Here is a 22,244-nt window from a genome sequence, read left to right on the forward strand (position 1 = left end):
ACCCTCCACCTCTCCATGTTCATGGCGTCAGGGAGGCAATGCCTATTGCTCACAGACCTCCCTATGGAGGTTCTGCGTTGTTGCGACCTCCTTCAAGCCCATGGAAGACCTCGGCAACCTACGGGCGGTCTGCAGAGTCATGGAACGTGCGTGCGGTGACCCATCCATCGGTCAGCGCATGGCAATGCTACGAATCTACATGGAGGGTTTGGAGTGGCTCGATCCTGATAGGTACTACAACCTCATCGCTCTTCTGGTTGGTGTGGCGAACCCGCAGGCCTGCACCCTCAAAGGGATAGCAGATTTCTTCGCCGGCACCGACCCATTCCTCAACGAGCTCTCCCACACCACGGCGGGTGGGCACAATGTGGGGGCCTATCTGTACGCCCTGATGTTGTACAGGAACAATGTCGGCGCCACGGACAATGACATCGCAAAGATGTACATCCGCCGCTTTGAATGTGAGGAGGATTTGGTGGCAATCGGGAGCGCAGGCCCAAAGAAGCTGCGCAACGATGGCTGCTGGGTGTGCCGCAAGGAGGCTGCCTACCTAGTCAACAGTGTTACGTGGCGCATGCATGGTGAACCGCTTCCACCGGCACCAGTTCGCGGCGACTTCCCGTGCGCTCGAAGCGACTGCGGCAAGGTTAAGGGGTGGGAACAAGCTACGCTGTTTTGGAACGAGGACTGCAGGATATGCCACGAAATTGTGGAGTTCGAAAAAAGAATGGGGAGCAATCGGTAATTCTCTCTTTGTATGCATCTGTGAAGTAGCATAGCTTTATCGTTTCTTTTGCTTTTGCCTGATGATGTTCATGACTGGTTGGCTCAACTTGTAGTGCTGGAACTATGTTTGTGATTAATTTGGCTCCTTTCTCCTTCATTTTCAATTGAGGGATCATACGTACATGGTGAGATAGTCATGCATCCTCCAACCTACATTCATGAATAATAACTGCACAAATTTAGATAAAATTGTGGATAGGTTTGTTGAAACCAAACATGAGTGCAAATTGTAGATAGGTTTGTTGAAACCAAACGTGAGTGCAAAAAACTATGAAATCAAAAGGATAGGTGGGACCCACTACATCCCGCCAAGGTTGTGCCTCAAATTTTTAGTACTAGTGCAATGTTTTCCTCCTATGTTTTCCAAAATCCTCAAATATCTCAACCTCCTCCCCACTTGCCCCCAAAACGGCGGCTCCATCCATGGCGACTCCTTCTCCTTCCATGGCCGGCGATGGAGAATATCGTCAGGGGGGACGACGGTTCCTCTCTGCCCAAGCGACTCCATCCATGGCGGCTCCTCCTCCTTCCATGGCCGGCGATGAAGAACGAAGCACACAACCAAGTACAACGGCTGTGTCAAGGGGACGACGGTTCCTCTCTGCCCAAGCGACTCCATCCATGGCGACTCCTTCTCCTTCCATGACCGGCGATGCAGAACGGAGCACACAACCAAGTACAGTCGTAGTTGAGGAGGAGGCCAAGATTGAAGACCGACGTTACAGGTTCGCATCCACCTTTAACGCCTTGTAGGGTTAGGGCAGAAAATATATGAAGAATTAATTCGTACAATCGATTTGATGCTGCCTCATTGGCGCATGCTTTTATAAATCACAGAGCTGATTACTACTGATTATTTTTTCGCATAGCACTAGTAGTATTGCATCTTCATTCATTGATGCGGGGTTTTGATATCTATGTGCACATACAGATCATGCGAGTTGATAGGTGAGTGGGAGGTAACGATACATTGCTTGGGGGCAGATGGACAATTAGTGCGCCGGGTTAGGACTAAATTTGACAGGAAACAAGTAGACTTAGTCTGGTTGTTGAGTTTGAAAGAAGAACTTGGATTTTATCTGTGGGACTACTACTACTACTACAAGAGAGTAGAAAATGCTAATGCATCTGTCCTGCCAATTGATTCCATGAAAGATGTAGTGTGCTTGCTTGAGAACATGAAATCATATGAAGAAAGGAAACTAAGGTTGATAATATCAAAACAAGAAGTGGTTGGAGCTGCCAACATTACACCCCTGAAACAACCAAGGGTGAATGAGTCTGATGATGTTAGTGATGCTGATGATGATTCTAGTAATGATCATGACATTAATGAATACAAAGATTGGCTTGATGCCCAAGACCCAGAATGTGGTATGTACGCTGTTTGTACTACACTATGCACATGTGTCTATAACTGTACAATGTACTCACATAATTGTATGTGTTGGTAAGTTGCAAGTCTATATGATGAATACATGGATGATACAATAAAAGCATACTCTAAATGGTTAAGGCACAAAGGCCTTCTGAGAGATATTTGTAAATCCTTTTGCCTCTGAACTAATTCTTATTTTTGATGAAAATTGTACAATCCATTAAGTACACCTATTTTTTATTTGTTCAATGGCTTATAATAGAGGTCAAGCAAAGCCTACAGAAGTACGTGAGGAAAGCAATGGTAGTAGCGACACGCCGCCACAACAATGGCCAACTCGTGCTAGGAAACCAAAGCAGACAAAAGGTTAGTAAATGCTTCACACCTTGTGCTATTTTTTATGCTCTTATTGTGCACGACTTAATGCATACATGTTTCTATTATTGGATTGTAAGTAGGTGGCAAGAAAGTTGGCCGAGGATGCTTGAAAGGGCTAGCTGCGGTGGCCAAGAGATCGAAGAGTGGCTTGGAGAATAAACTGAAAATCGAATTTTCCGAAAAAGTGGGTGGTCCCTATGGAGATAATAGACGTACCTTTGTGGATGAGGTTGTTCTGTATACAAAGCAAAAGCTCCACTAATTGGAGTTAGAAATTAGAAAGATGTGTGTTCATCTGTCAAGGAGGATATCGCAAAATCTGTAATGGTATGTCAATGGCCACCTCATGCTGCATTATAATGTTTTATATATACTAGTCTTGTTCCCTCTATTTTCTTGGAAACATATATTATGAATGTAGCATACATAACAAGTTTTCTTTCCCACTAGGATCATTGGGACCTTGAGACCACTGGGAGTCCGAAAAAAAGATATGGAAGGTTGCCAATGCACGCTACAAAAGTTGGTGATCCATTTTGCATTCTACATATAAGGCATACAACAGTTATGATGAGAGAATGAAACATAAGCCTGAAGACATAGACATTGTGGAGTGGCACTATTTGAACATGTACTATGCAACTAATGACTTCAAGGTACGCCCTCTTTTGTAAGTAAAAGAACACAATCATGAGTTCAACTTCTCATCGCTAACCGTTACTTTACGGGTTGATTGTGCAGAATAAGAGTAGCACGAACTCTTCGAATCGCGGCATGCTGAGAACAACTCACTCGGGGGGTTCCAAACCTTTCTCGCAGTGGAGTTGGAAAAAGGTAAAGATTTGTTTACTTATTCTCAAGTTTCAGTACATTACACAATGATATATTATTGGCGTTTAATGTTGCAATCATAGAGAGATCCAGTAACTGATGTTGAGCCACCCCTTTTGGAACTTTGGAAGACTACTCACACCAGGGAAGGAAGATGGACAAATTAGTTGGCTGAGAGTATTTATGTGAGTACTGAGTGCTAATTTGATCATAACATTGCCTGTACATTACCAGCTATTTTTTTGGTATGAAGCCATGACCAAATTAATGTTACAATTAATTGTTTCTTGCCATCAAACTAGTACAAGCAGAAAATTATCTCTAGCACAATCAGATGAAGAAGAACAAGTTTTCCAGAGTAGTCACACTTCTAGACCTGCTAAGGAAGACCAAGTTTTCCAGGAAACGTACATGGAAACAATAGGAGCCAAATACAACAGGTCACATGGCCATGGTTACTTGTCGAATACAAAATGAAAGCAGGCAACCCTTGAGGAGAGAATGATTCAGGAGAGAATAGAGAGGCTCGAAGAACAGGAACATCAGTTACAGGAAAAAATGCAGAAGCATGAAGTTGAAAAGGAAGCGGAGAGAGAACAACTTAAAGCCACGCTTAGACAAGAATTGATGTGGGAAGTTGAAACGATGATGGCGCCTTATCGTCAGGCTTTACTGGGAGAGGTAACCGGAACATGATTTGTGCATGGTTATTTCTGTTGTGTTATAAATTTGCATAATCTCGCTTATATCTAGCCTCCCCTCTTTTAAAATCCGCAGCGTACACCGGCAAACAACAATAATACAACTGAAGTTGATGCTAGGACCAGTGAGGATAATATTGAAGCAAGGCCAGTACTGCATAGCCAAGAAACTAGGAACCAGGTATCGATAATAATTGGATGAAAATATATATACATATGTCACTAATATCTTGCCTGCCCGCTTTTAAATTGTGCAGCATACCCCTCAAACCAACAATAATACAACTCCCGATGAAGCTAGGAGGACTGAGGAAAACCTTGCTGCAACACAAGTAGTGCATAGTCAAGAAGCAGCAAACCAGGTAACAACATCGAACAAGCATTCCAATCTTGATTGTTTTTTACATTATATTTCAGCTAACATTATTCCAAGACCTTTATTAAGATCCAGAATGCTTCAACCAGAAATGCTAAAACTGCCAACGTTGCAAAGAGTCTGTTCAATGATAATCGCGATAAAGGTGTAAGAGCTGTTGCAGGATCCAAATCATACATTAGTACACAACAACTTATATCTGGTGCTAAAACACGAGCAAGCAAAAGGAAAGTGCAACTGGTATGAACTGGAATTGTGCTTTCAATATTGCTGCATATTGATTCCAAGATAAAGTAGCTTCACAAGTTTTAATTCACTTGTTTGTTTCTCTTCGCTTCAGCAGGCCAGTGAAGCTACGGAGGGCCAATAAGACTCAAGGTTGCCTACAGGTTACAAGTAGACCTCGAAGCAAAGTTGATTATCATGAATGCTGGGATGGGAGATGAATGGACAAGAGTATTTTCATGTGTCGAATATTCTGTTTTATCATGAATGGTGTGCATGAACGATGGATTGATTTAATTAGTGATATATATGTGGCATCAATTATTGTTTTGGATTTTCCGTTTTAGCCGACAACCAACAAGCATATGACAATGACATATTTTCCATTTCGATATCCATTGAGCGTATAACCACGACCCATATTGTGTGGCAATACCCTATACACATATAACCACGGCATACTCCGTTGCGATATGGTTGAAGCATATCACGACGGCACGTACATCGTTGCGATACCTTGTACCCCCTATTGCAACGATTTCACGTCGTTGCTATATCCATTGAGCGTATAACCACGTCATATGTCGTTGCGATATGGTTGAAGCATATAACCACTGTTAAACATTGTTGCGATACCTTGTACCCCCTATTGCAACGATTTCACGTCGTTGCTATATCCATTGAGCGTATAACCACGACACATTTCGTGGCGATATGGTTAAAGCATATAACGACGGCACATACATCATTGCGATACCTTGTACGCCTATTACGACGCTTTCTCACCATTCCAATATCCATTGAGCATACAGCGACGACCCATATTTCGTTGGGATAGGTTGACGCATATAGCCACGACTAGTATTTCGTTGAGATAGCCTGTTAGCATATTGCAACAGCATAGGTCTCGTATTGCAACAACATCCTTGCGTTGCATTATCGCTTGTTTGCAACAGCGCAATGTCGTTGCAATAGCCTCTATAGCAACGACCCCTACCGTTGCAATAGCCACTATTGCAACGACAATGGACGTTGTAATATCCATTTATTGTGACGACACACGTCGTCGCAATAACACAACCTTATTGCGACGGCTGCCTGTGTCGTTGTAATAGCATATTGCAATGCCTTTTTACACGACAACATGATTTTTAGTGCCATGACACGAAATCGTTGCAATAGACCCCTATTGCAACGAAATGACCCCTATTGCAACGATTTCGTGCCATTGCGCTAGTGACAAAACCTTGTAGTGTTAGATTCAGTTCTTTCATTCATGGTGATTGCATCTGCAAGTGATCCTAGATCCCTAGGACAAGCGTTCCATCTATCTTGTTCACAACCTTTTACTCTCTACTTGCTTTGATCTAGACTACTTAGTTCCTTTGTTAGCATAATCTCATCCAATATAAAGAGCTTTCGATTATATAGATTAGTGCTTAGTTAAGCGTGCAAATCCCTTGTTCCATGGATTGATAAACCTTGGGGGAATCTCTAAGAAAAAAGCTACAACTGATCTGTGCGCTTGCGGTTCACAACTTGACGTGCTAACTGCCATCAACAATGATTTTTCCCTAGTCTATTGCATATGGTTAGACTTCATAGCATGCTTTATGTAATCATGGTGATTAGATCTAGTATGTCAACCCTTCATGATATCTATACATGTTCACCTATATATGTTCGTGCCCGTAAACTGCCTACACCGATAGGGGGATCGTGATGGGGTTTGTTTCCATGTAGGGGGGGGGGGTTCGGGAGGTTTACTGGAGGTAGTAGTTTAAAGATTGATTTGGATGAGATGCATGATGTGTTTGCTCGTTGATTAGAACTACAACTAGAAGATGATAGGCTCTTACTATCTTTGGTGGTGTTATATCATATATATCTATAGATGTGATCTACCCTTATTCATGATATCAATCTTTCCAACAAGTTTGCCTTCATATGCAATCAATGCTTCATGTTAGGATTTCTCCGTTAGATTAGATGGAAGACCCTAGTCAGTTTGTTGCCGATCCACGGATTGAAAGATCTTAGACGAATACTGTAAGGGAAAAGCTACAATAATCCGTGCGCTTGCGGTTCACAAATTGGCGCGCTAACTGCCATCAACACTGTTGGAGGATCAATTTCTTTATGTAAAATGTGATTGAAACCACATGCTTGCACTCTAAAAAAGGGAAATGATAGGCAATTAAATCCACATGCACTTAGAAAAGAGAAAACATGCAATTCAATATGAATGTGTATTAGGACTAAAGTAGATGACTTTTCATTTCAATCATCACGTGTTATTCCCAAGTGAGAATATTTGTATTTCTTGTACTTATAAAAGTCTCACCACAGGTTTTGTCAATTCAAGGTGGGTTCTAGTCCTACCAATCATTGACTATATTTAAAATTCAGGGTTTACCCACTGATATGTTTGGAAAATCCTCGCACTTTTCATATACCTTATTTGTATAAATCTTTCATGATCTCTTCATGCTAAAATAGATCCATCTTTGCTAGTCTAGCATGGTGATCTAGATGATTTTGAGAGAAGGGCATCCATTTACCTAGATGATGGAAGACCTTGGTTAGATGATCTAGGATAAGAGGATGGGATCCACATCAATCGACGTAAACAATAAGGACAATAATGGTATTAAGTATGGGGACTCGGATATCCTCCTCTTCTTCTCCATCTTCATCATCTAGTGGAAAAATCTGTGTCATGGCAGATGGTGGTTAGAGACTTAAGAGTATTATCCATTTGCACATGGCAATTTTCCCACTATATATACAACCACGACACCCTTATTTCAATCTAGATGTAGAACACTCTTCCAATCTTTCAATCTAACCCGATGGTGGTTAGAGTAGAACTCATTTTAAGATGAGTCTAACTCATTCCATCGCGTCGCTGTTAAGACCTACCTCAATCTGGTGCCATCGAGGTGCTGTCTCCCAATTGGAGGTCAACCTGGAGCGCAACCACCTTCTGTCTAAAAAACAGTGCATACACCTACACCTCCCCTAAGTAGGTTACCCCTCCCCCTTCTCTCTAATGGACTCAATCAAATCTAATCGATTCTTCCTCACCCTGACATGATGCCATAGTAGTTCTCCAAACCTAGCATATCACACACCGATAGTGGCACCTCTCCTTCAATGGGGCCTGCCCTGACCCCGATGCAACTGCACCTTCGACCTTGCCCAAGGTCCAACACTACCTCAACATCTGCCCTCCCTCCCTTTGATTGTAGCACCTCAAGATTTTAAATTTGAGTTAGCATTTCATTAGGATTCAAGTCAATTTGATCGTACCTCCCTCATGAATTTTGGGCTTTGTGAAGTTTTGGTGAATTTCTTATTCACATTTTCTTTATGATGCTTATTGTGGGCATTGCATTGGATATCTTGGTTAACTTAATTAGGTTTGGACAAAGATTTTCAAAATGCAAATTGGATTTCACCATTGTGTAGCTCTCATCAAGACGATCAAAATGCAAATGTAGAACGTCTGATTCGAAGTTCGGATGATGGAGTTATGACCTTGGGAATATCTAAACCCACGAAAACCGGTCAGACAAGTTTGCTAGTGCGGTCAGACCAATTTGGTCAATGTAGTCGGAGTTGTATTTTGACACGGGATTTGTAAGGATTTTGACTCCTAATGGAAAAAGACCTCCCCTCCCTATAAATACAAAGGACCACGGCTGGTTGAGAGAAATCCAATCAATCAAAAATATATCAATGTATTATTTTGCACATTTTACCTTTTGCTCTTTGCTCTAACTCTTCCAACCCTATCTTGCTTTCTTCTTTTGTTTCTATGGCGTTTGAGGACATTCTAGGTGGCCTACCGATCCTAGAACAGCCTAAAGTGCGCTTGCCCCGATAGGATCCCTCCCTCCCAAGTGTTCATTGGTCCCTCATCGGGCTCACCGGCGAACCAGTCTGACCAGCTTGTGCAGAGGCGCTGCAAGGTGTGCCCCTGCCCGCTGCACATTCGAGTACTTTGAGTAATTGGCACGACACATTTCTAAGTAACCCAGGGATCTAAGTAACCCAGGGAAGCGACTCACAGCACACTCAATTCCAATCCAAACCCTCATGTCAGCCTACGTTAGCATCTCTTAGAACCAGCTATAGACGGCAGCAGAGATCCCCTCCCCATCCCCTTTCTAGTCCCCATTTGCAATCTGCTGCTGCGTTGTCGAGTGGACGAGTGGAAGAAGATGAATAGAGACGCTAATGTATTTGGTGGGCTAGCTGGTGATTGGTGAACGGTCGATTTGTATGTATGGCCCAACAGTCCAACAGGGAATAAGCCCAAAGGCCCAAACATCAAGTTCCTCATCTCTCGGTCTCTCTTGTCATGTGTTGCGTGCGGATCGCACCTCGTCGTCTCGCCGAGTGTTCGCCCAATGCCTGACAAACCTAGCCACTGCGGTGTGAGGTTGCGCGCTGGCGTTTAGGGCATGTACAACCGATTAGACGACTGTGCCATATCACACAAAGACAATAATACAGATAATTTATACAACGGCTTGTCTGTTAGACTATCTTCATACTATTTAATCCATACATGAACCCATAGTTCATGGTGACTAAGTATAAGTGTGATCTTTATGTACCATTTTGTAGCTTTGTGTATGAGATTACATTTGATAACATTCAGATATATATATATATATATATATATATATATATATATATATATATCACTTATCAGTGCAAAGTCTCACTCACGACTTGAGAAAAAAAGCAAAAAAATACTACAGGTATAGTACATGCTGATTGTTGATACATGACTATAAATTGTAAATTCTTTAATAATAGCTACAGTATCAGAACAAGATTCAAGTTCGCTTACATGACCAAAATGTTCCTTTGAAAAACTTTAAAACAACCTGCATTATGATAGCATAGGTCCGAGCACAGATTGCTTGGGTAGTAAGAGAAAAGGAAAGATTCAAGTTGCAGCAGATAATACTCATGCCCACAATCAGGCTAAAAAGAAGCATGGCAACACACCATTCCTACGGAGTGTAACTACAATTGTAATAGCCTAGGCCACAAATGCACTGCCCAGTTAGGGAGGCACTGCGATATGTACAGTGGGGTATTTTTTGCCTCATCTCTGTGACTTGTGTTTGATTGAATAAATCCTACAAGTATCAAAAGAAAAAAAAAGTTGTAGCCAAGAGATTGAAGCTCAGTTCCAACTCCATAAAAATGACATCTCCAACCATATGGTAGAATAGTTAGGCTGCCATTTATAAGAACACTAGTTAACTGGTTATATTTGTAAGCAACTTATTTTCTGAGATACTAGTTAGCTGTGCCTGCAAAAATCAATGGCAACATTAGCACCTCTTGAACTGATCAAGATTATTAGAATATTAAGAACATGTTAGCAGACAACTTTGAACTGATATTAGGTTTCTATTGTCTTCATATGGAACTGTAAAACAACTGATGTTAGTACTATATAATGCTTGTCGAACAGTTGACTGAACCAAGCTTTCTATGATCAAAAGGATAACCAATAGACAGAGCAACAGGTCACATTGTCAACTTGCTTAATATTTTATCATATTCTGAATCATAAAAATCAATCATGAAATTAAAAATACAGATCTAAGCTTTAGGTTTAAAGACCATGATGTAAAAAAATTGAAATCGGTGATGCTGAAGTAAACAAAAAAGCAAGCAACGATTGCATTCAGTGATTCAGAGGAGCAAGCAAAATGTCGCATACTTTACAAGATGGACAGGAAGTAGTAGAGCTGAATGCCACGCACCCTTCGCCTGGCTGGGCTAGATCCAGGCGTCTAGCAATCCGCCGCCACGCACCCTTCGCCCTGCTCTCCATATATTGCTGCGCCCGTCTGTGGAGGAAGCAACGGAGCCGGAAGCGGCCGCCGCCACCGCCACCGCCACCGCCGTGTCCTTCCGCTTCCTATTTGTCGTTGAGCCGTTCCGCTCCCCCGACGCCGCCGCCGGGCTCGTCGGTTCCAGCGATGCCGCCGCATCTGCCAAGCCACCACAACTGATTTCGCACGCACCGCAACCGATCCTAAGGAGGAGGCGTCGGCGACGACGAGGACGTACAACGGCGTTGGCGCTGGTGGTTTGGCTTGGGAGCACGAGCCAGTGCCGTCGTTTGGCGAGACGACGGCGAGCTTCTCTCTCATCATTAATCACCGCACACGTCGGATCGTTTTGCTGTCGTGGCAGTAAAAAGACGGCCACCATCTATGCGTTGAACGTGCCCTTAGGCAGTCCTAATTGGACATCGATGATAGTTTCTATCCCTCCTTAAGGATAGTCCCAGTGCAAGGTTTCATCACACTGTTTTCAAGGATGCCACATCATCCCATAAGGTGTATTCTCATAAATAAAACAGAGAGTCCCAGTGCATAGTTTCATTTCACGATTTCATAGGATGACCATGACATTTAATTGTGAGGCATGTGATTGGATATGGTTAGATGAAATGAAACTTTATAGCCCCCAATGCAAGTTTCATAGTCTTGGAAACGGTGTATACACAATTTCATCCTGATGAAACTCCTTCCCTCTCTCACTTCATAACTATCATGCCATGTCATCACATATGTTGATGTGTCACTGTATTTAATGTGCATGAAACATCTATGAAACCCCCACTGGGATTAGCCTAATTATCATACCAACTAAGCAATTTGCTGATGTGGCAGTAGATTTATTATGGAGAGAGAGAAACCATTTCTTAGAGAGGAAACCAAGTCCTCATGCGTACCGATGGGCCAAGAAACCAGCGAATCTGCATTGGGGAGACCGTATGGAAACTATGTTGGTTTCTCCCATTGGGAGTGCCCTTAGCTGAAGCCTGGAGACAGAGCTAAGATTCAATCTTGGGCCTGTTCAGTTGGACTTAGGGCCTGTTTAGTAGAGCTCCATGTAGCTCCAAATCCTCAAAAATAGCTCTGCTCTAGATTTTTCAGCCAAACGGTTTTAGATCCAGCAATTCCACCACAGATCTGCTCCACGAAAATGGTGGATCTACCCCCAGATCCATGGATTTGGTGGAGCACCTCAGGGGGTGCTCCACGAAATCAAATTTGGTGGAGTTGGAGGAAATTACCCACCACTGCCACTCATTAGTGGAAAATGACCGGTTCGTTCTATTTCTTCATAACTTCCTTCTTTGCTCGCGCCGCCATGGCCGCGCCTCGCTCGTCGCAGCCCCGCCGCGCCCCGCCTGCTAGAGCGCCGCCCTGTATCCGCCGGAGCACCGCCCCGCCCGCCGGAGGGCCGTCTCGCTCCGCTGGCGGCCAGCGCGCCCCGCCCGCTCAAGCGTCGTCCTGCCTGCCGGAGCCCCATCCCGCACCCGCCTGCCTGGCCACCGGCGGGGCCGCACCTGCCAGCACGCCCTGCCCCACCTGCCGGAGCGCCGTCCTGCCCGCCTGAGCCCCACCCCGCACCCGGCCGTCAGTGAGGCCGCGCTCGCCAGCCGCCCTGCTCCGCCCGTCGGGAGCACCGCCCCGCCCCGCACCCGGCCGCCTGGCCGCCGGCGAGGCCGCGCCCGCCAGCGCGCGCAAGGCCGCCTGGCCGCCGACCTCGCCGTGCCCGCCGGCACCTCAACTGTGCGTGCAACAGCGCCAGAAAAGGAGATGTTTTTTTATTCTGATGCATGGGTCCAAATTGCCAGTGAGATAAAGATAAGAATGGAGCTGTACCAAACATTTTTTGAGATATTAGATCCACGGTGGAGCAGCTCTATGGTGGAGCTAGCTGGATCTATGGATTTGGAGCTGTTTTTTCAGAGCTGGAGCTCTACCAAACAAGCCCTAAGTCGGCTGAAAAGCTGAAACGGCTGATTTATTGTGAGAGAAAAATACTGTTCGGTGGCTGATAAGCTGACTGATAAGCTGAAGCGAACAGAGTCTTGCATCCTTCCCCGCTTGTAATTGGATTTGGGACTACATCGACGGTATACTCTTACATGCCATTGGCTGTTGCTTAACTTGCGTGAAGTGGCAAGGAATTTGGTTGAACTTGTCTCTTCGTCTCCTGTGCACGCAAGGTATTCAGGGCTTGGGCTAGGAGAGACATTTATTAATGTTCACTTGCTATATTTTTTTTTGGAATGAACGGCACGGATTGTGCCATTTAAAATAGAAGAGATTTACATATGTTTAAAAAACAGGGGAAAAGGAAAATACGGCGCCAGCAAAGTGCCCGCCTTTACTATGTACACCGTATAAGGCTATGCCCCCTCAAATAAGGTTGCCAGGTGTTTCGCGCCGGCACTCTCCCAGGTACGAGTTTCGTCCCTAATATGTGATAGCAGAACACGGGCATGACGCTCGGTTCTTTGAAACATTCTAACGTTTCTTTCTAGCCACAGCTGCCAGCAGACGAGCAGGAGGAGGGACCGCAGTCCTTTTCGGGGAACTCCCGACATGGTGCCTATACGTGTCCACCATTCCTTGATAGTTGATGTGTGTGCCCACTAGTCCAGGTTAGCTTGATTATAGGAGATCAAAGAGGTCACCATGGACCAAATCCGTCTGGAATACCGGTTTCTACTACACTACGTGCTCAGAGTATTTATTTGTGCAAAACAGCAAAAGAAGTGTTGGTTTATACTTCACAATGGGTGCTGGTAATGGGTTTTGTCAACGGCAACGACGAGCATGCTATATGGTTGGGTGCCGGCCTCATTCCAGGGAGAGGTAAGGTCTGCCCCCACCTCAAAATTTTCAGCCAGCTACGCCACTGATAGACGCTGAACAGAAGAAGGAAATGTTACAGGCGAGGTGGCAAATAGCAGGAGACCCATGCTTGGCCAGAAAGGTGTAATTTACTAATTTTTTTCGAGGTGCTCATATCGGTTTCGGGGTTATCAATTCCCGCCCTTCTTTTCCCTGTTCTATTCGGATTTGAATGGCGGTTTGGTCGGTGGGTGCCTCGGCGCTGACGGAAATCAGAGTAGAGCACGGCGCCAGCTCGGCCTCTCTCCACGAATCCGACTTCGAATCAAAGACGCGTTTTGAGCCCTACATATCTCGAGACCGCGCCGCCAACGCCGCCGCCTCGCCATACTCCCATCTCTCTCTCTCCATCGCTCTAGATTTTCTCGGCGCGCAAGGAAAGGATCCCATCCATCCCGGTTCATGGCGGAGGCGCCGACGGCAGCCCGGAAGCGTCCGGCCCCCGACGGAACCTGTCCCCCGGCGGCGGCCAAGAAGCGGGCACGGTATCAGTTCGCGAGCATCCACGACTACGAGAAGCTCGAGGTACTAGGGGAGGGCAGCTACAGCGTGGTGTTCAAGGCTCGTGACCGGCGCACGGGGGAGAAGGTCGCTGTCAAGTGGATCCGCGGCGGCGGCGGCGGGCCCGACCGCTCCGCCGTCTTCCGTGAGGCCGGCTGCCTCGCCGCGTGCCGCGGCCACCCGTCGATCGTGCAGATCAAGGATGTCGCCACCAACGAGGCGACCGGGGACCTGTTCATCGTGATGGAGCTCGTCGGCTCCAGCCTCCGCGACTGGCTCACGCGGCCCCTCTCCGAGGACCAGACGCGCGCGTTCATGCGGCAGCTCCTGGACGCCACCAAGAAGCTGCACGGCACCAGGACGCTTCACCGTGACATCAAGCCGGAGAATGTCCTCGTCGTCCCCGGCGGCGTGCTAAAGATTTGCGATTTCGGCTGCGCGACGCCGATGAACCCCAACGGGACGCCGTACCCGGAGCGTTGCGTGGGCACGATGCAGTATTGCTCGCCGGAGCAGCTGATGGGTAGCAGGTGCTACGGATCGGCGGTGGACATGTGGGCGTTGGGGTGCGTCATGGCCGAGCTCCTGACCGGCCAACCCCTGTTCGAGGCCGACACGGAGGAGGACGTGCTGGAGCAGATAAAGGACCTGCGAGACGAGTTCAGTGCGATAGGATTGCAGGTGTTCGATGTCCTGCCGGAGCTGTCGCAGGCAGGGAGAGAGGTCCTTGCCGGCCTTCTGAGATTCGACCATGAGGAGAGGCTCACGGCAGCGGATGCGCTCAAGCATCGGTGGTTCACGGAGGACGCCAAGCCCCCTGCCGTCGCAAAAGCAGAGTACCCTGGCTTTGTGCCTCTGTTCTCCGCAGCATAGGAAAAGTTGATTCGTGACAGCGATGTACATACAGAGTCTACCCCCAAATTGATTCTTGTAGTTTATTGCTGTATTATTTAATTTATTTGTAGCTTCATTAGGAATAAGCACTGTTTTGTAAATCCATTCTACCGTTCTTCTGTTATCTGAGGAATCAGAAACAGGAAGTAATGCATTATTGCTCCCTTGCCATGTGCCAAATGAATCTGCGACAAGGAATGGGAATCTATCTTTGTATGATAAATCAGCATAGTACTTAGAATGTAGTGAACGTGATGATCAGTGCAAAGTCATACCATTGTGCCTTTGCTTCTTGAACTATACAAGGTGCGATAGAAATTCTGCTTTTAGGCTAGAACAAAAGACTGAAAGTGGGGTCGAACACAACTGCTAAATCGCTAATTATCAATAGTTCCTATTAGAGTGATTGCCGAGACATTCTAACCAAATGCATGCTTTTCTAAATCCACTGATATTCTTCCCTGACAAGCGACATTTGACAAGACCTCGGTTCCTACCTGTCATCTGTTTGTCTTTCTATGATGAAAATTTGTAATCGTTAACTCTGATTCCAATAATTGCCCGATCTTTCTCTACAATGCAGTGACTTCGGTTCCCATTGTTTTTCTGAGCATGTTGGGGTCCAAACTCACGAAATTTACCTGGTAGCTAGAATAGCCTCGTACTGGCTTCAAGATGGAAGGGAAAGTTTACATGGGATTTGTATAGTGTTGACGATCAGATTTCGACACGTGTTTTGAATCGGCATCAAGGAAGGAAAAGATTAGCCGATGCGGCAAGCTAAAACCTATGGTTGGGAATCGGTCGATTGAAGCTACAGTGTTTCGGCCGATTGACAAAAGGGGTCAGCAAGGATTGGCCGATTGTGAGCTGGAGCGGCTTAGCCAGTGTGGGCCTAAAAGTGGGCCGGAGAAAAGATTAGCTAAAGAAGAAGGTTGGCCCGTGGATATGATAACCAACTCCGATACGAGTTGTGTTTGTAAATATTTTTATCATTTAAAATTAGAGACAGATCCTAGTCCGTTAGGAAATCAGTTATAACAGGCTATAAATAGCCACCTCTAGAGGTTTGTAAAGATAACACATCAATCAATACAACCAATTTACTTTTTCCTCATACTTTACTTTCAAGTCGGCGACTTCGCCAAAATACTTTTCTTTTTATGAGTTCGTACGTGTTGGCAGGGCTGCATTGACACGATCTCCGGCCGATTCTGTAAGTTCCGTTTATCGAGTAATATCTAAGCTTTAACTTCAGGCGCATCGCTGTTGTTTCGTCTAGATTTATTCACCAGTTATCGATAATAATTAGAATCGTAGGTTCTGCCTGTTATTTTAGTTTTTATCACCAATTATCCAGCTTGAGATACGAATTATCGGCTTTTATTGCTTTCCTTCTCTATTATCATACAGCCGATTAGATCTATCCCAAGTGATGTTTCTCTAGCGTTGTTTAGTTTGCTCTAGTAGCTTTCCTTTACGATCGCTACATGGTATCGGCTGTTTATAGCTGGTTACTGCTACAGTGAATTGGCAGATTCGCAGATATATTTCTGAAGATAGATCTGTCATTGTCAAGATTAGCGGATCAAGACTAAGACTAGTAAATTTCTTTTATGCGCGGAAGGCTTCGGATGGTGGCATGAGAGACACGGGTTTAGACTAGTTCGGGCAAGGAAGAGCCGTACGTCCAGTATCAGGAGCTGCTCGTGTTGCCCACGCGGGGTCTGTAGTAGGGGTTACAGGAGGGCGAGAGAGGGAGCTGGTCCCAAGTCTCTTGGGTGTGCACTGAGGCTCTAAAGGAGAGTGTGAGCGTGTTCTGTTGGCTTGAGCCAGTCCCCTGTCTCAGGGCCCCCGGTTCTCCTTTTATAGCGCAAGGAGGCCACCGGGGTTACATGTGAGACCGGGTGTGAGGAGAAGTAAAAGAGATAAACTAAGTTAAGTAAAATACAATCATAAGGAGAGGGGCCAAGTTCCAGGGCCGCCGCCCCTCGCTCTGGCCTCCGACTCCTGTTAACGCGTCCGCCGGAAGAGGGCGGCTACCTTCGGATCCTGTCGACGATCTCCCTGGTGGCCTTTGCCGCCAGACATGATGATGATGTTTGGTTGTGGCATCTGTGCCCGTCGGGGAGGACGGCTGGTCCTGTTACCTTGCTGATGGCCCGTGGGACGTGGACGTCGCGTCCCTGTCGCCGGATGCGCGGGGCGCGAGAACGGGCGGGACTTCCTCCTGTGCCGGGCGGCGCAGGTCATGAGTGCCCTGTAGCGAATCGGAGGGAGTCGTGGCCACTGTAGCCTGCACCGCACGGTCGCACATGGGTACTTGTGGCAGGTCGTGTCGGGGGCGTGAGCACCTTTCTGCGTGGTAGTGCCGCGGCGCATTTATGGCGAGGTCGACAGGGGGACCCACGAGATCTGCGCCCTGATCTTCCAGCCTGCGCCTTAGGCGGATATTTGTCTTGTGGGCCCGGATGAGTCCGACCCCCTGCGCCCTAGGTCGGGCGAGGTGGAGTCTTGCGGTGGGGGGTCGGGTGCTCCCGACCCTAGGCCCCTGGGTCGGGCGAGGTGAAGTCTTGCGGCGGGAGGTCAGGTGCTCCCGACCCTAGGCCCCTAGGTCGGGCGAGACGTAGTTTGGTTGTCATGGGGTCGGGGGCGTCTGACCCCGGAGCACTCGGTCGGGCGAGGCGGAGCGGGGCTCTCCCCTCCCGTGTTGGGCCGATGAGAGTCTTTATTACCTTAGGTGGGCCTGGGCTTTTATGATTGTTGTTTTCATGGGCTTTGGGAGGTCATTAATATTTCCCCCCAATAGTAGCCGCCGAGGCTGTGGCGGAGCGGGGACGCTCCTCCAGAGGCTGCTATCGTTGTCCGTCGGGGATCTCTGCTCATCGTGCAAGCTACAGTTAATCAGGGACGGGAAGTGTTGTTTGTTCAGCTTGGCCAAGGAGGTTGACCAGGCGAAGCACCCTGTGGCTGTCTTGGCGCGAGAAGATTCTCGTTGTTCTGTAGGACGCCCTCGCCTCGAGACCTCAAGCCGCGACCACACGTGTGGTCATTGGTTGCGATACTAGCCCCCGAGCCCCCGCGCGTTGCAGGAGACCGATCAGGAGGCTAGATTGGCTTTTAATCGTTACCCCTCGAGTGTCCGTTCGCTGAGACGGAGGGGGTGAGCCGTGCCACGCTATCCTTGTTGGACGAACCGTGGTGCTCGTTGAGCTGCGAATGGGTCGGTTCGAGTGGAGTCCCGGTCCCCGTTCGGGAGGGTCCAGCTCGGGCCAAGCTGGTGGCGTACTCCAGATTCCGGCTGGCCAGTTCATATAGTTCCCGAGTCCGTTCGATCGGATTCAGGGGCTCGTTGCCTTTCTTCGGGAAGAAACCATGAACTTAGACGCCAGTCCGGACTCGAACGTGAGGTCAGGACACCCTTGGCTTTCGCTTGCCTAGGTGGTGGCCGCTAGCGGACCTGTCCCTTCTCACCCCTTGCTCGGGGGATGTCCTGGGGCGGCTGTCGAACCCTCTGGAGGGCCAGCCTTCGAACCTGTGGACCGTAATGGGTTGTAAGAGCGTTTTCAGCTCTGTATCCTTTTTTACCTGAAGCGGGCCCTGGTCCGCTTGCAGAGAAAGTTGCGCACGTGATCTCCAGGAGTCGAAGCGGCAGAAAACACTGAGCTCGTGGGGTAAGGAGGCGCGGTGTTCCCTGCGGTAAAAAAGAGATCGTGCGTACAGTTTCCAGAGAAAGGCGGAGGTGACGGGATGTACCTGACGTCGCAATAGATGCAGTCGGTTCGTATTTCGTCTGCCGCGTGCTCTTTATAGAGCGAAAGAGCTTTCTTCATCATCATCCTCATTATCATCATCATCGTCTTCATCCGTTGTCGTGCTTGAGCCCCTCCGTAGCCTTCGGGGTTCCGCCGCGGCCTTTTTCTTCTTCTGGCGATTGGAGGCGCCTTCGTCGGCATCCTTCTCCCTCTTTTCCTTGCCTTTGGAGCGATCAAATATCGCCCCGATGGCCTTCTCGCCCGAGGCAAAGTTAGCGGCGATGTCGAGGAGCTCCTTGGTGGTTTGTGGGCCTACACGTCCTAGTTCGTGGACCAGAGATCTACAGGAGGTTCCCGCCAGGAAGGCCCCGATGACGTCGGCATCGGCGACGTTGGAGAGCTCGGTGCGCTTCCTGGAGAAGCGCCGGATGTACTCTCGGAGAGTCTCACCCGACCCCTGGTGGCAGCTCCGGAGGTCCCAGGAGTTACCGGGGGTGCATGTATGAGCCCCGGAAATTCCCTACAAAGATTTCTTTCAGGTCGTTCCAGTTCCGGATCCGACCTGACGGAACGTGTTCCAGCCAGGCTCGCGCCGAGTCGGCCAATTAAAGTGGGAGGTTGCGAATGATGAACAGGTCGTCATCCACTTCGCCGGCCTGACAGGCAAGCCGGTAGTCGCTGAGCCAAGGCCCGGGGTTCGTCTCCCCAGAGTATTTGGCCACATTGGTGGGCTGTTTGAAACGCACCGGGAACTGCGCGTTCAGGATGCGTGCGGAGAAGGCCTTGGGCCCCGCTGGGTCGGGGCTCGGGCCCCGATTTTTTCCGTCGTCACGGCGACCACCATGGTGTACGCGGTAGCCGCGGTCGGCTCTATCCTCTCTATCTGCACGGGAGCGCCTCCGTGCATCCAATACGTCACGGCCATCGCGGATGGGGCCGACGCGGCGGTGGATGGACGAAGCCCCGTCGCCCGCGCGCGGTGGGGTCCGTCGAATGGGCGAGGCCCAATTTCCCCCGTGGGAGGAAGGTTGATGGACAGATCCTCCATGCCCCTCAATAGGTGCGAAGGGTGTGACCCTGCAGGCGCTGTGTGTGTGGCGCCGGGACGCGGAGCTTTCTGCCTGCTGGACTGCTACACACTCAAGCAAGTCCCGTACCTCCTGGCGGGCCTATCGCTCCTCGGGCGTTGCCGGATTGGGGAGTCATCAGAGTAGGGCTGCCGCGATGGCGACGTTCTGGCTGGCGCGTGCGAAGAGTTGGGGATGATCCTCGTCCTCGCAGATGCGCCGTTGGACGTCACGGGCCCGATGACTCGCCCCGCCCTCGTTGCGGCGGTGCTCGTCCTCCTGATGGGGCGCCGCGCGCGCCTCTGGCTGTCGTGGCCGCACCGGGACCCTAGCAAGGGCCTCAGTCGTAGCTGCGGCACGCGGTGGGGGAGCGCGCTGCTTCTCTTCGGCGCCGTCGTCGTTGGATCCCTCGAAGTGCACGTCAGCCATGAAGCACTCGTGCGAGGGGTGGTGACTCCCGTCGTTGGAGTCGGCGTCGTGGTTGGCCATCTGAAGCCGGTGATGTACGCGCAAAGGTCCCCTTCGTGGTGTGCCAACTGTCGTTGTCAAGATTAGCGGATCAAGACTAAGACTAGTAAATTTCTTTTATACACGTAAGGCTTCGGATGGTGGCGTGAGAGACATGGGGTTTAGACTGGTTCGGGCAAGGAAGAGGCCTACGTCCAGTATCGAGAGTTGCTTGTGTTGCCCACGCGGGGTCTGTAGTAGGGGTTACAGGAGGGCGAGAGAGGGAGCTAGTCCTAAGTCTCTTGCGTGTGCATTAAGGCTCTAAAGGAGAGTGTGAGCGTGTTCTGTTGGCTTGAGCCAGTCCTTTGTCTCAGGGCCCCCGGTTCTCCTTTTATAGCGCAAGGAGGCCACCGAGGTTACAGGTGAGACCGGGTGTGAGGAGAAGTAAACGAGATAAACTAAGTTAAGTAAAATACAATCATAAGGAGAGGGGCCAAGTTCCAGGGCCGCCGCCCCTCACTCTGGCCTCCGGCTCCTATCAGCGTGTCCGCCAGAAGAGGGCGGCTACCTTTGGATCCTGTCGACGATCTCCCTGGTGGCCTTTGCCACCAGACATGATGATGATGTTTGGTCGTGACATCTGTGCCCGTCGGGAAGGGTGGATGGTCCTGTTACCTTGCTGATGACCCATGGGACGCGGACGTCGCATCCCTATCGCCGGATGCGCGGGGTGTGAGAACGGGCGGGATTTCCTCCTGTGCCGGGCGGCGCAGGTCAGGAGTGCCATGTAGCGAATCGGAGGGAGCCGCGGCCACTGTAGCCTGCACCGCACGGTCGCACATGGGTACTTGTGGTGGGTTGTGTCGGGAGCGTGAGCGCCTTTCTGCTTGCTAGTGCCGCGGTGCATTTATAGCGAGGTCGACAGGAGGACCCACGAGATCCGCGCCCTGATCTTCCAGCCTGCGCCCAAGGCGGATATTTGTCTTGTGGGCCCGGATGAGTCCGACCCCCTGTGCCCTGGGTCGGGCGAGGCGGAGTTTGGTTGTCATGGGGTCGGGGGCGTCCGACCCTGGAGCACTGGGTCGGGCGACGCGGAGCGGGGCTCTCCCCTCCCTTGTTGGGCCGACGGTAGTCTTTATTACCTTAGGTGGGCCTGGGCCTTTATGATTGTTGTTTTCATGGGCTTTGGGAGGTCGTTAATATTTCCCCCCAACAAGATTGGAACTCTAGCCGATCAGAATCCCTGGAATTTAACACTTTTATTTCCTTGTCAATCAACGGGTCAGATTGACTGGCACGCCACGCGAACCGCGCCGGGTGATAACCCGAACAGGAGTTAAGCAGATTCTCTCGGGTCGTGTGTCCGACGCTTAGGATCATCATCCGATTTTTAGCGCCAACACACTTTTGGCACGCCCAGTGGGACGAGAAACAACATCCAGCATGTCGAAGGCTGCCGAGATCTCCGAAGACAATGTCATCAAAAATTACTAAAGCAGATCTCAAGGACGACCAGAAGGAAGAATTGGCAAAACATCTAGAAGAGTACAGGAAGACATGCTTGCAATCCTTTAGTCATACCAGAAGCGGGGAGACCATCAAAAAAACTCGTCTTCCAACTCCCTACCACATCACCATCGCTGAGGACTCAGGGAAGATGTCTGACATGATTCAACAGTCTGTTATGAGGCTATGATCGACCAGTCCACAGTAATGACTAACACGGTATACAATGCCGTCATCAGTTCCTTGGTCAGTGGAGTCGCTCAGGGGTATCAGGGACCAGCGTACGCCCCGCCCATCGTAGCTCCAATCAAAGGCTTCTCAGCTGTACCAAACACGTCTCACTCGGCTCATCAGCCGATACCGATGCAACATGGAGGATACAACGCTTTAATGACCCTAGGGTACAACGGCGCGCCATGCTACCAATCGCATGCGCCCTCTCAGTCTGCCCAAATTTCCTCCATGCAATTGCTGCCTTCAAACTTAGTGCCTTGGGGGGCACCAGCAACGACAGCCGGGCCAGATCAATCAACCAGTTACGTGAATTCTCCGGTCCAAGCATCATTCCAATCGGCCATCCGGCCGACGGTCCCACAATATCAGCCGGCTTCGTTAGAAATCGGCAGGGGGGTAGACACTGCAGAAA

General features: G+C 48.9%; 1 protein-coding gene across 1 annotated transcript; it reads left to right on the plus strand.

Annotated features, from left to right (window-relative positions):
- Positions 1-13,319: 13,319 nt before the first annotated feature.
- Positions 13,320-14,987, plus strand: LOC117833254 (putative cyclin-dependent kinase F-2). Its single transcript, XM_034712685.2, has one exon. It carries the CDS (start codon positions 13,831-13,833, stop codon positions 14,800-14,802), a length of 972 nt encoding a protein of 323 aa, XP_034568576.1. The 5' UTR covers positions 13,320-13,830; the 3' UTR covers positions 14,803-14,987.
- The last annotated feature ends 7,257 nt before the right edge of the window (positions 14,988-22,244 follow it).

The sequence above is a fragment of the Setaria viridis genome, chromosome 1, assembly GCF_005286985.2.
Source record: "Setaria viridis chromosome 1, Setaria_viridis_v4.0, whole genome shotgun sequence".
NCBI classification, from domain to species: domain Eukaryota; kingdom Viridiplantae; phylum Streptophyta; class Magnoliopsida; order Poales; family Poaceae; genus Setaria; species Setaria viridis.

Coding starts and splice junctions, on each gene's coding strand:
- LOC117833254 (XM_034712685.2), top strand. CDS start 13,831: ATGGCGGAGGCGCCGACGGCAGCCCGGAAGCGTCCGGCCCCCGACGGA.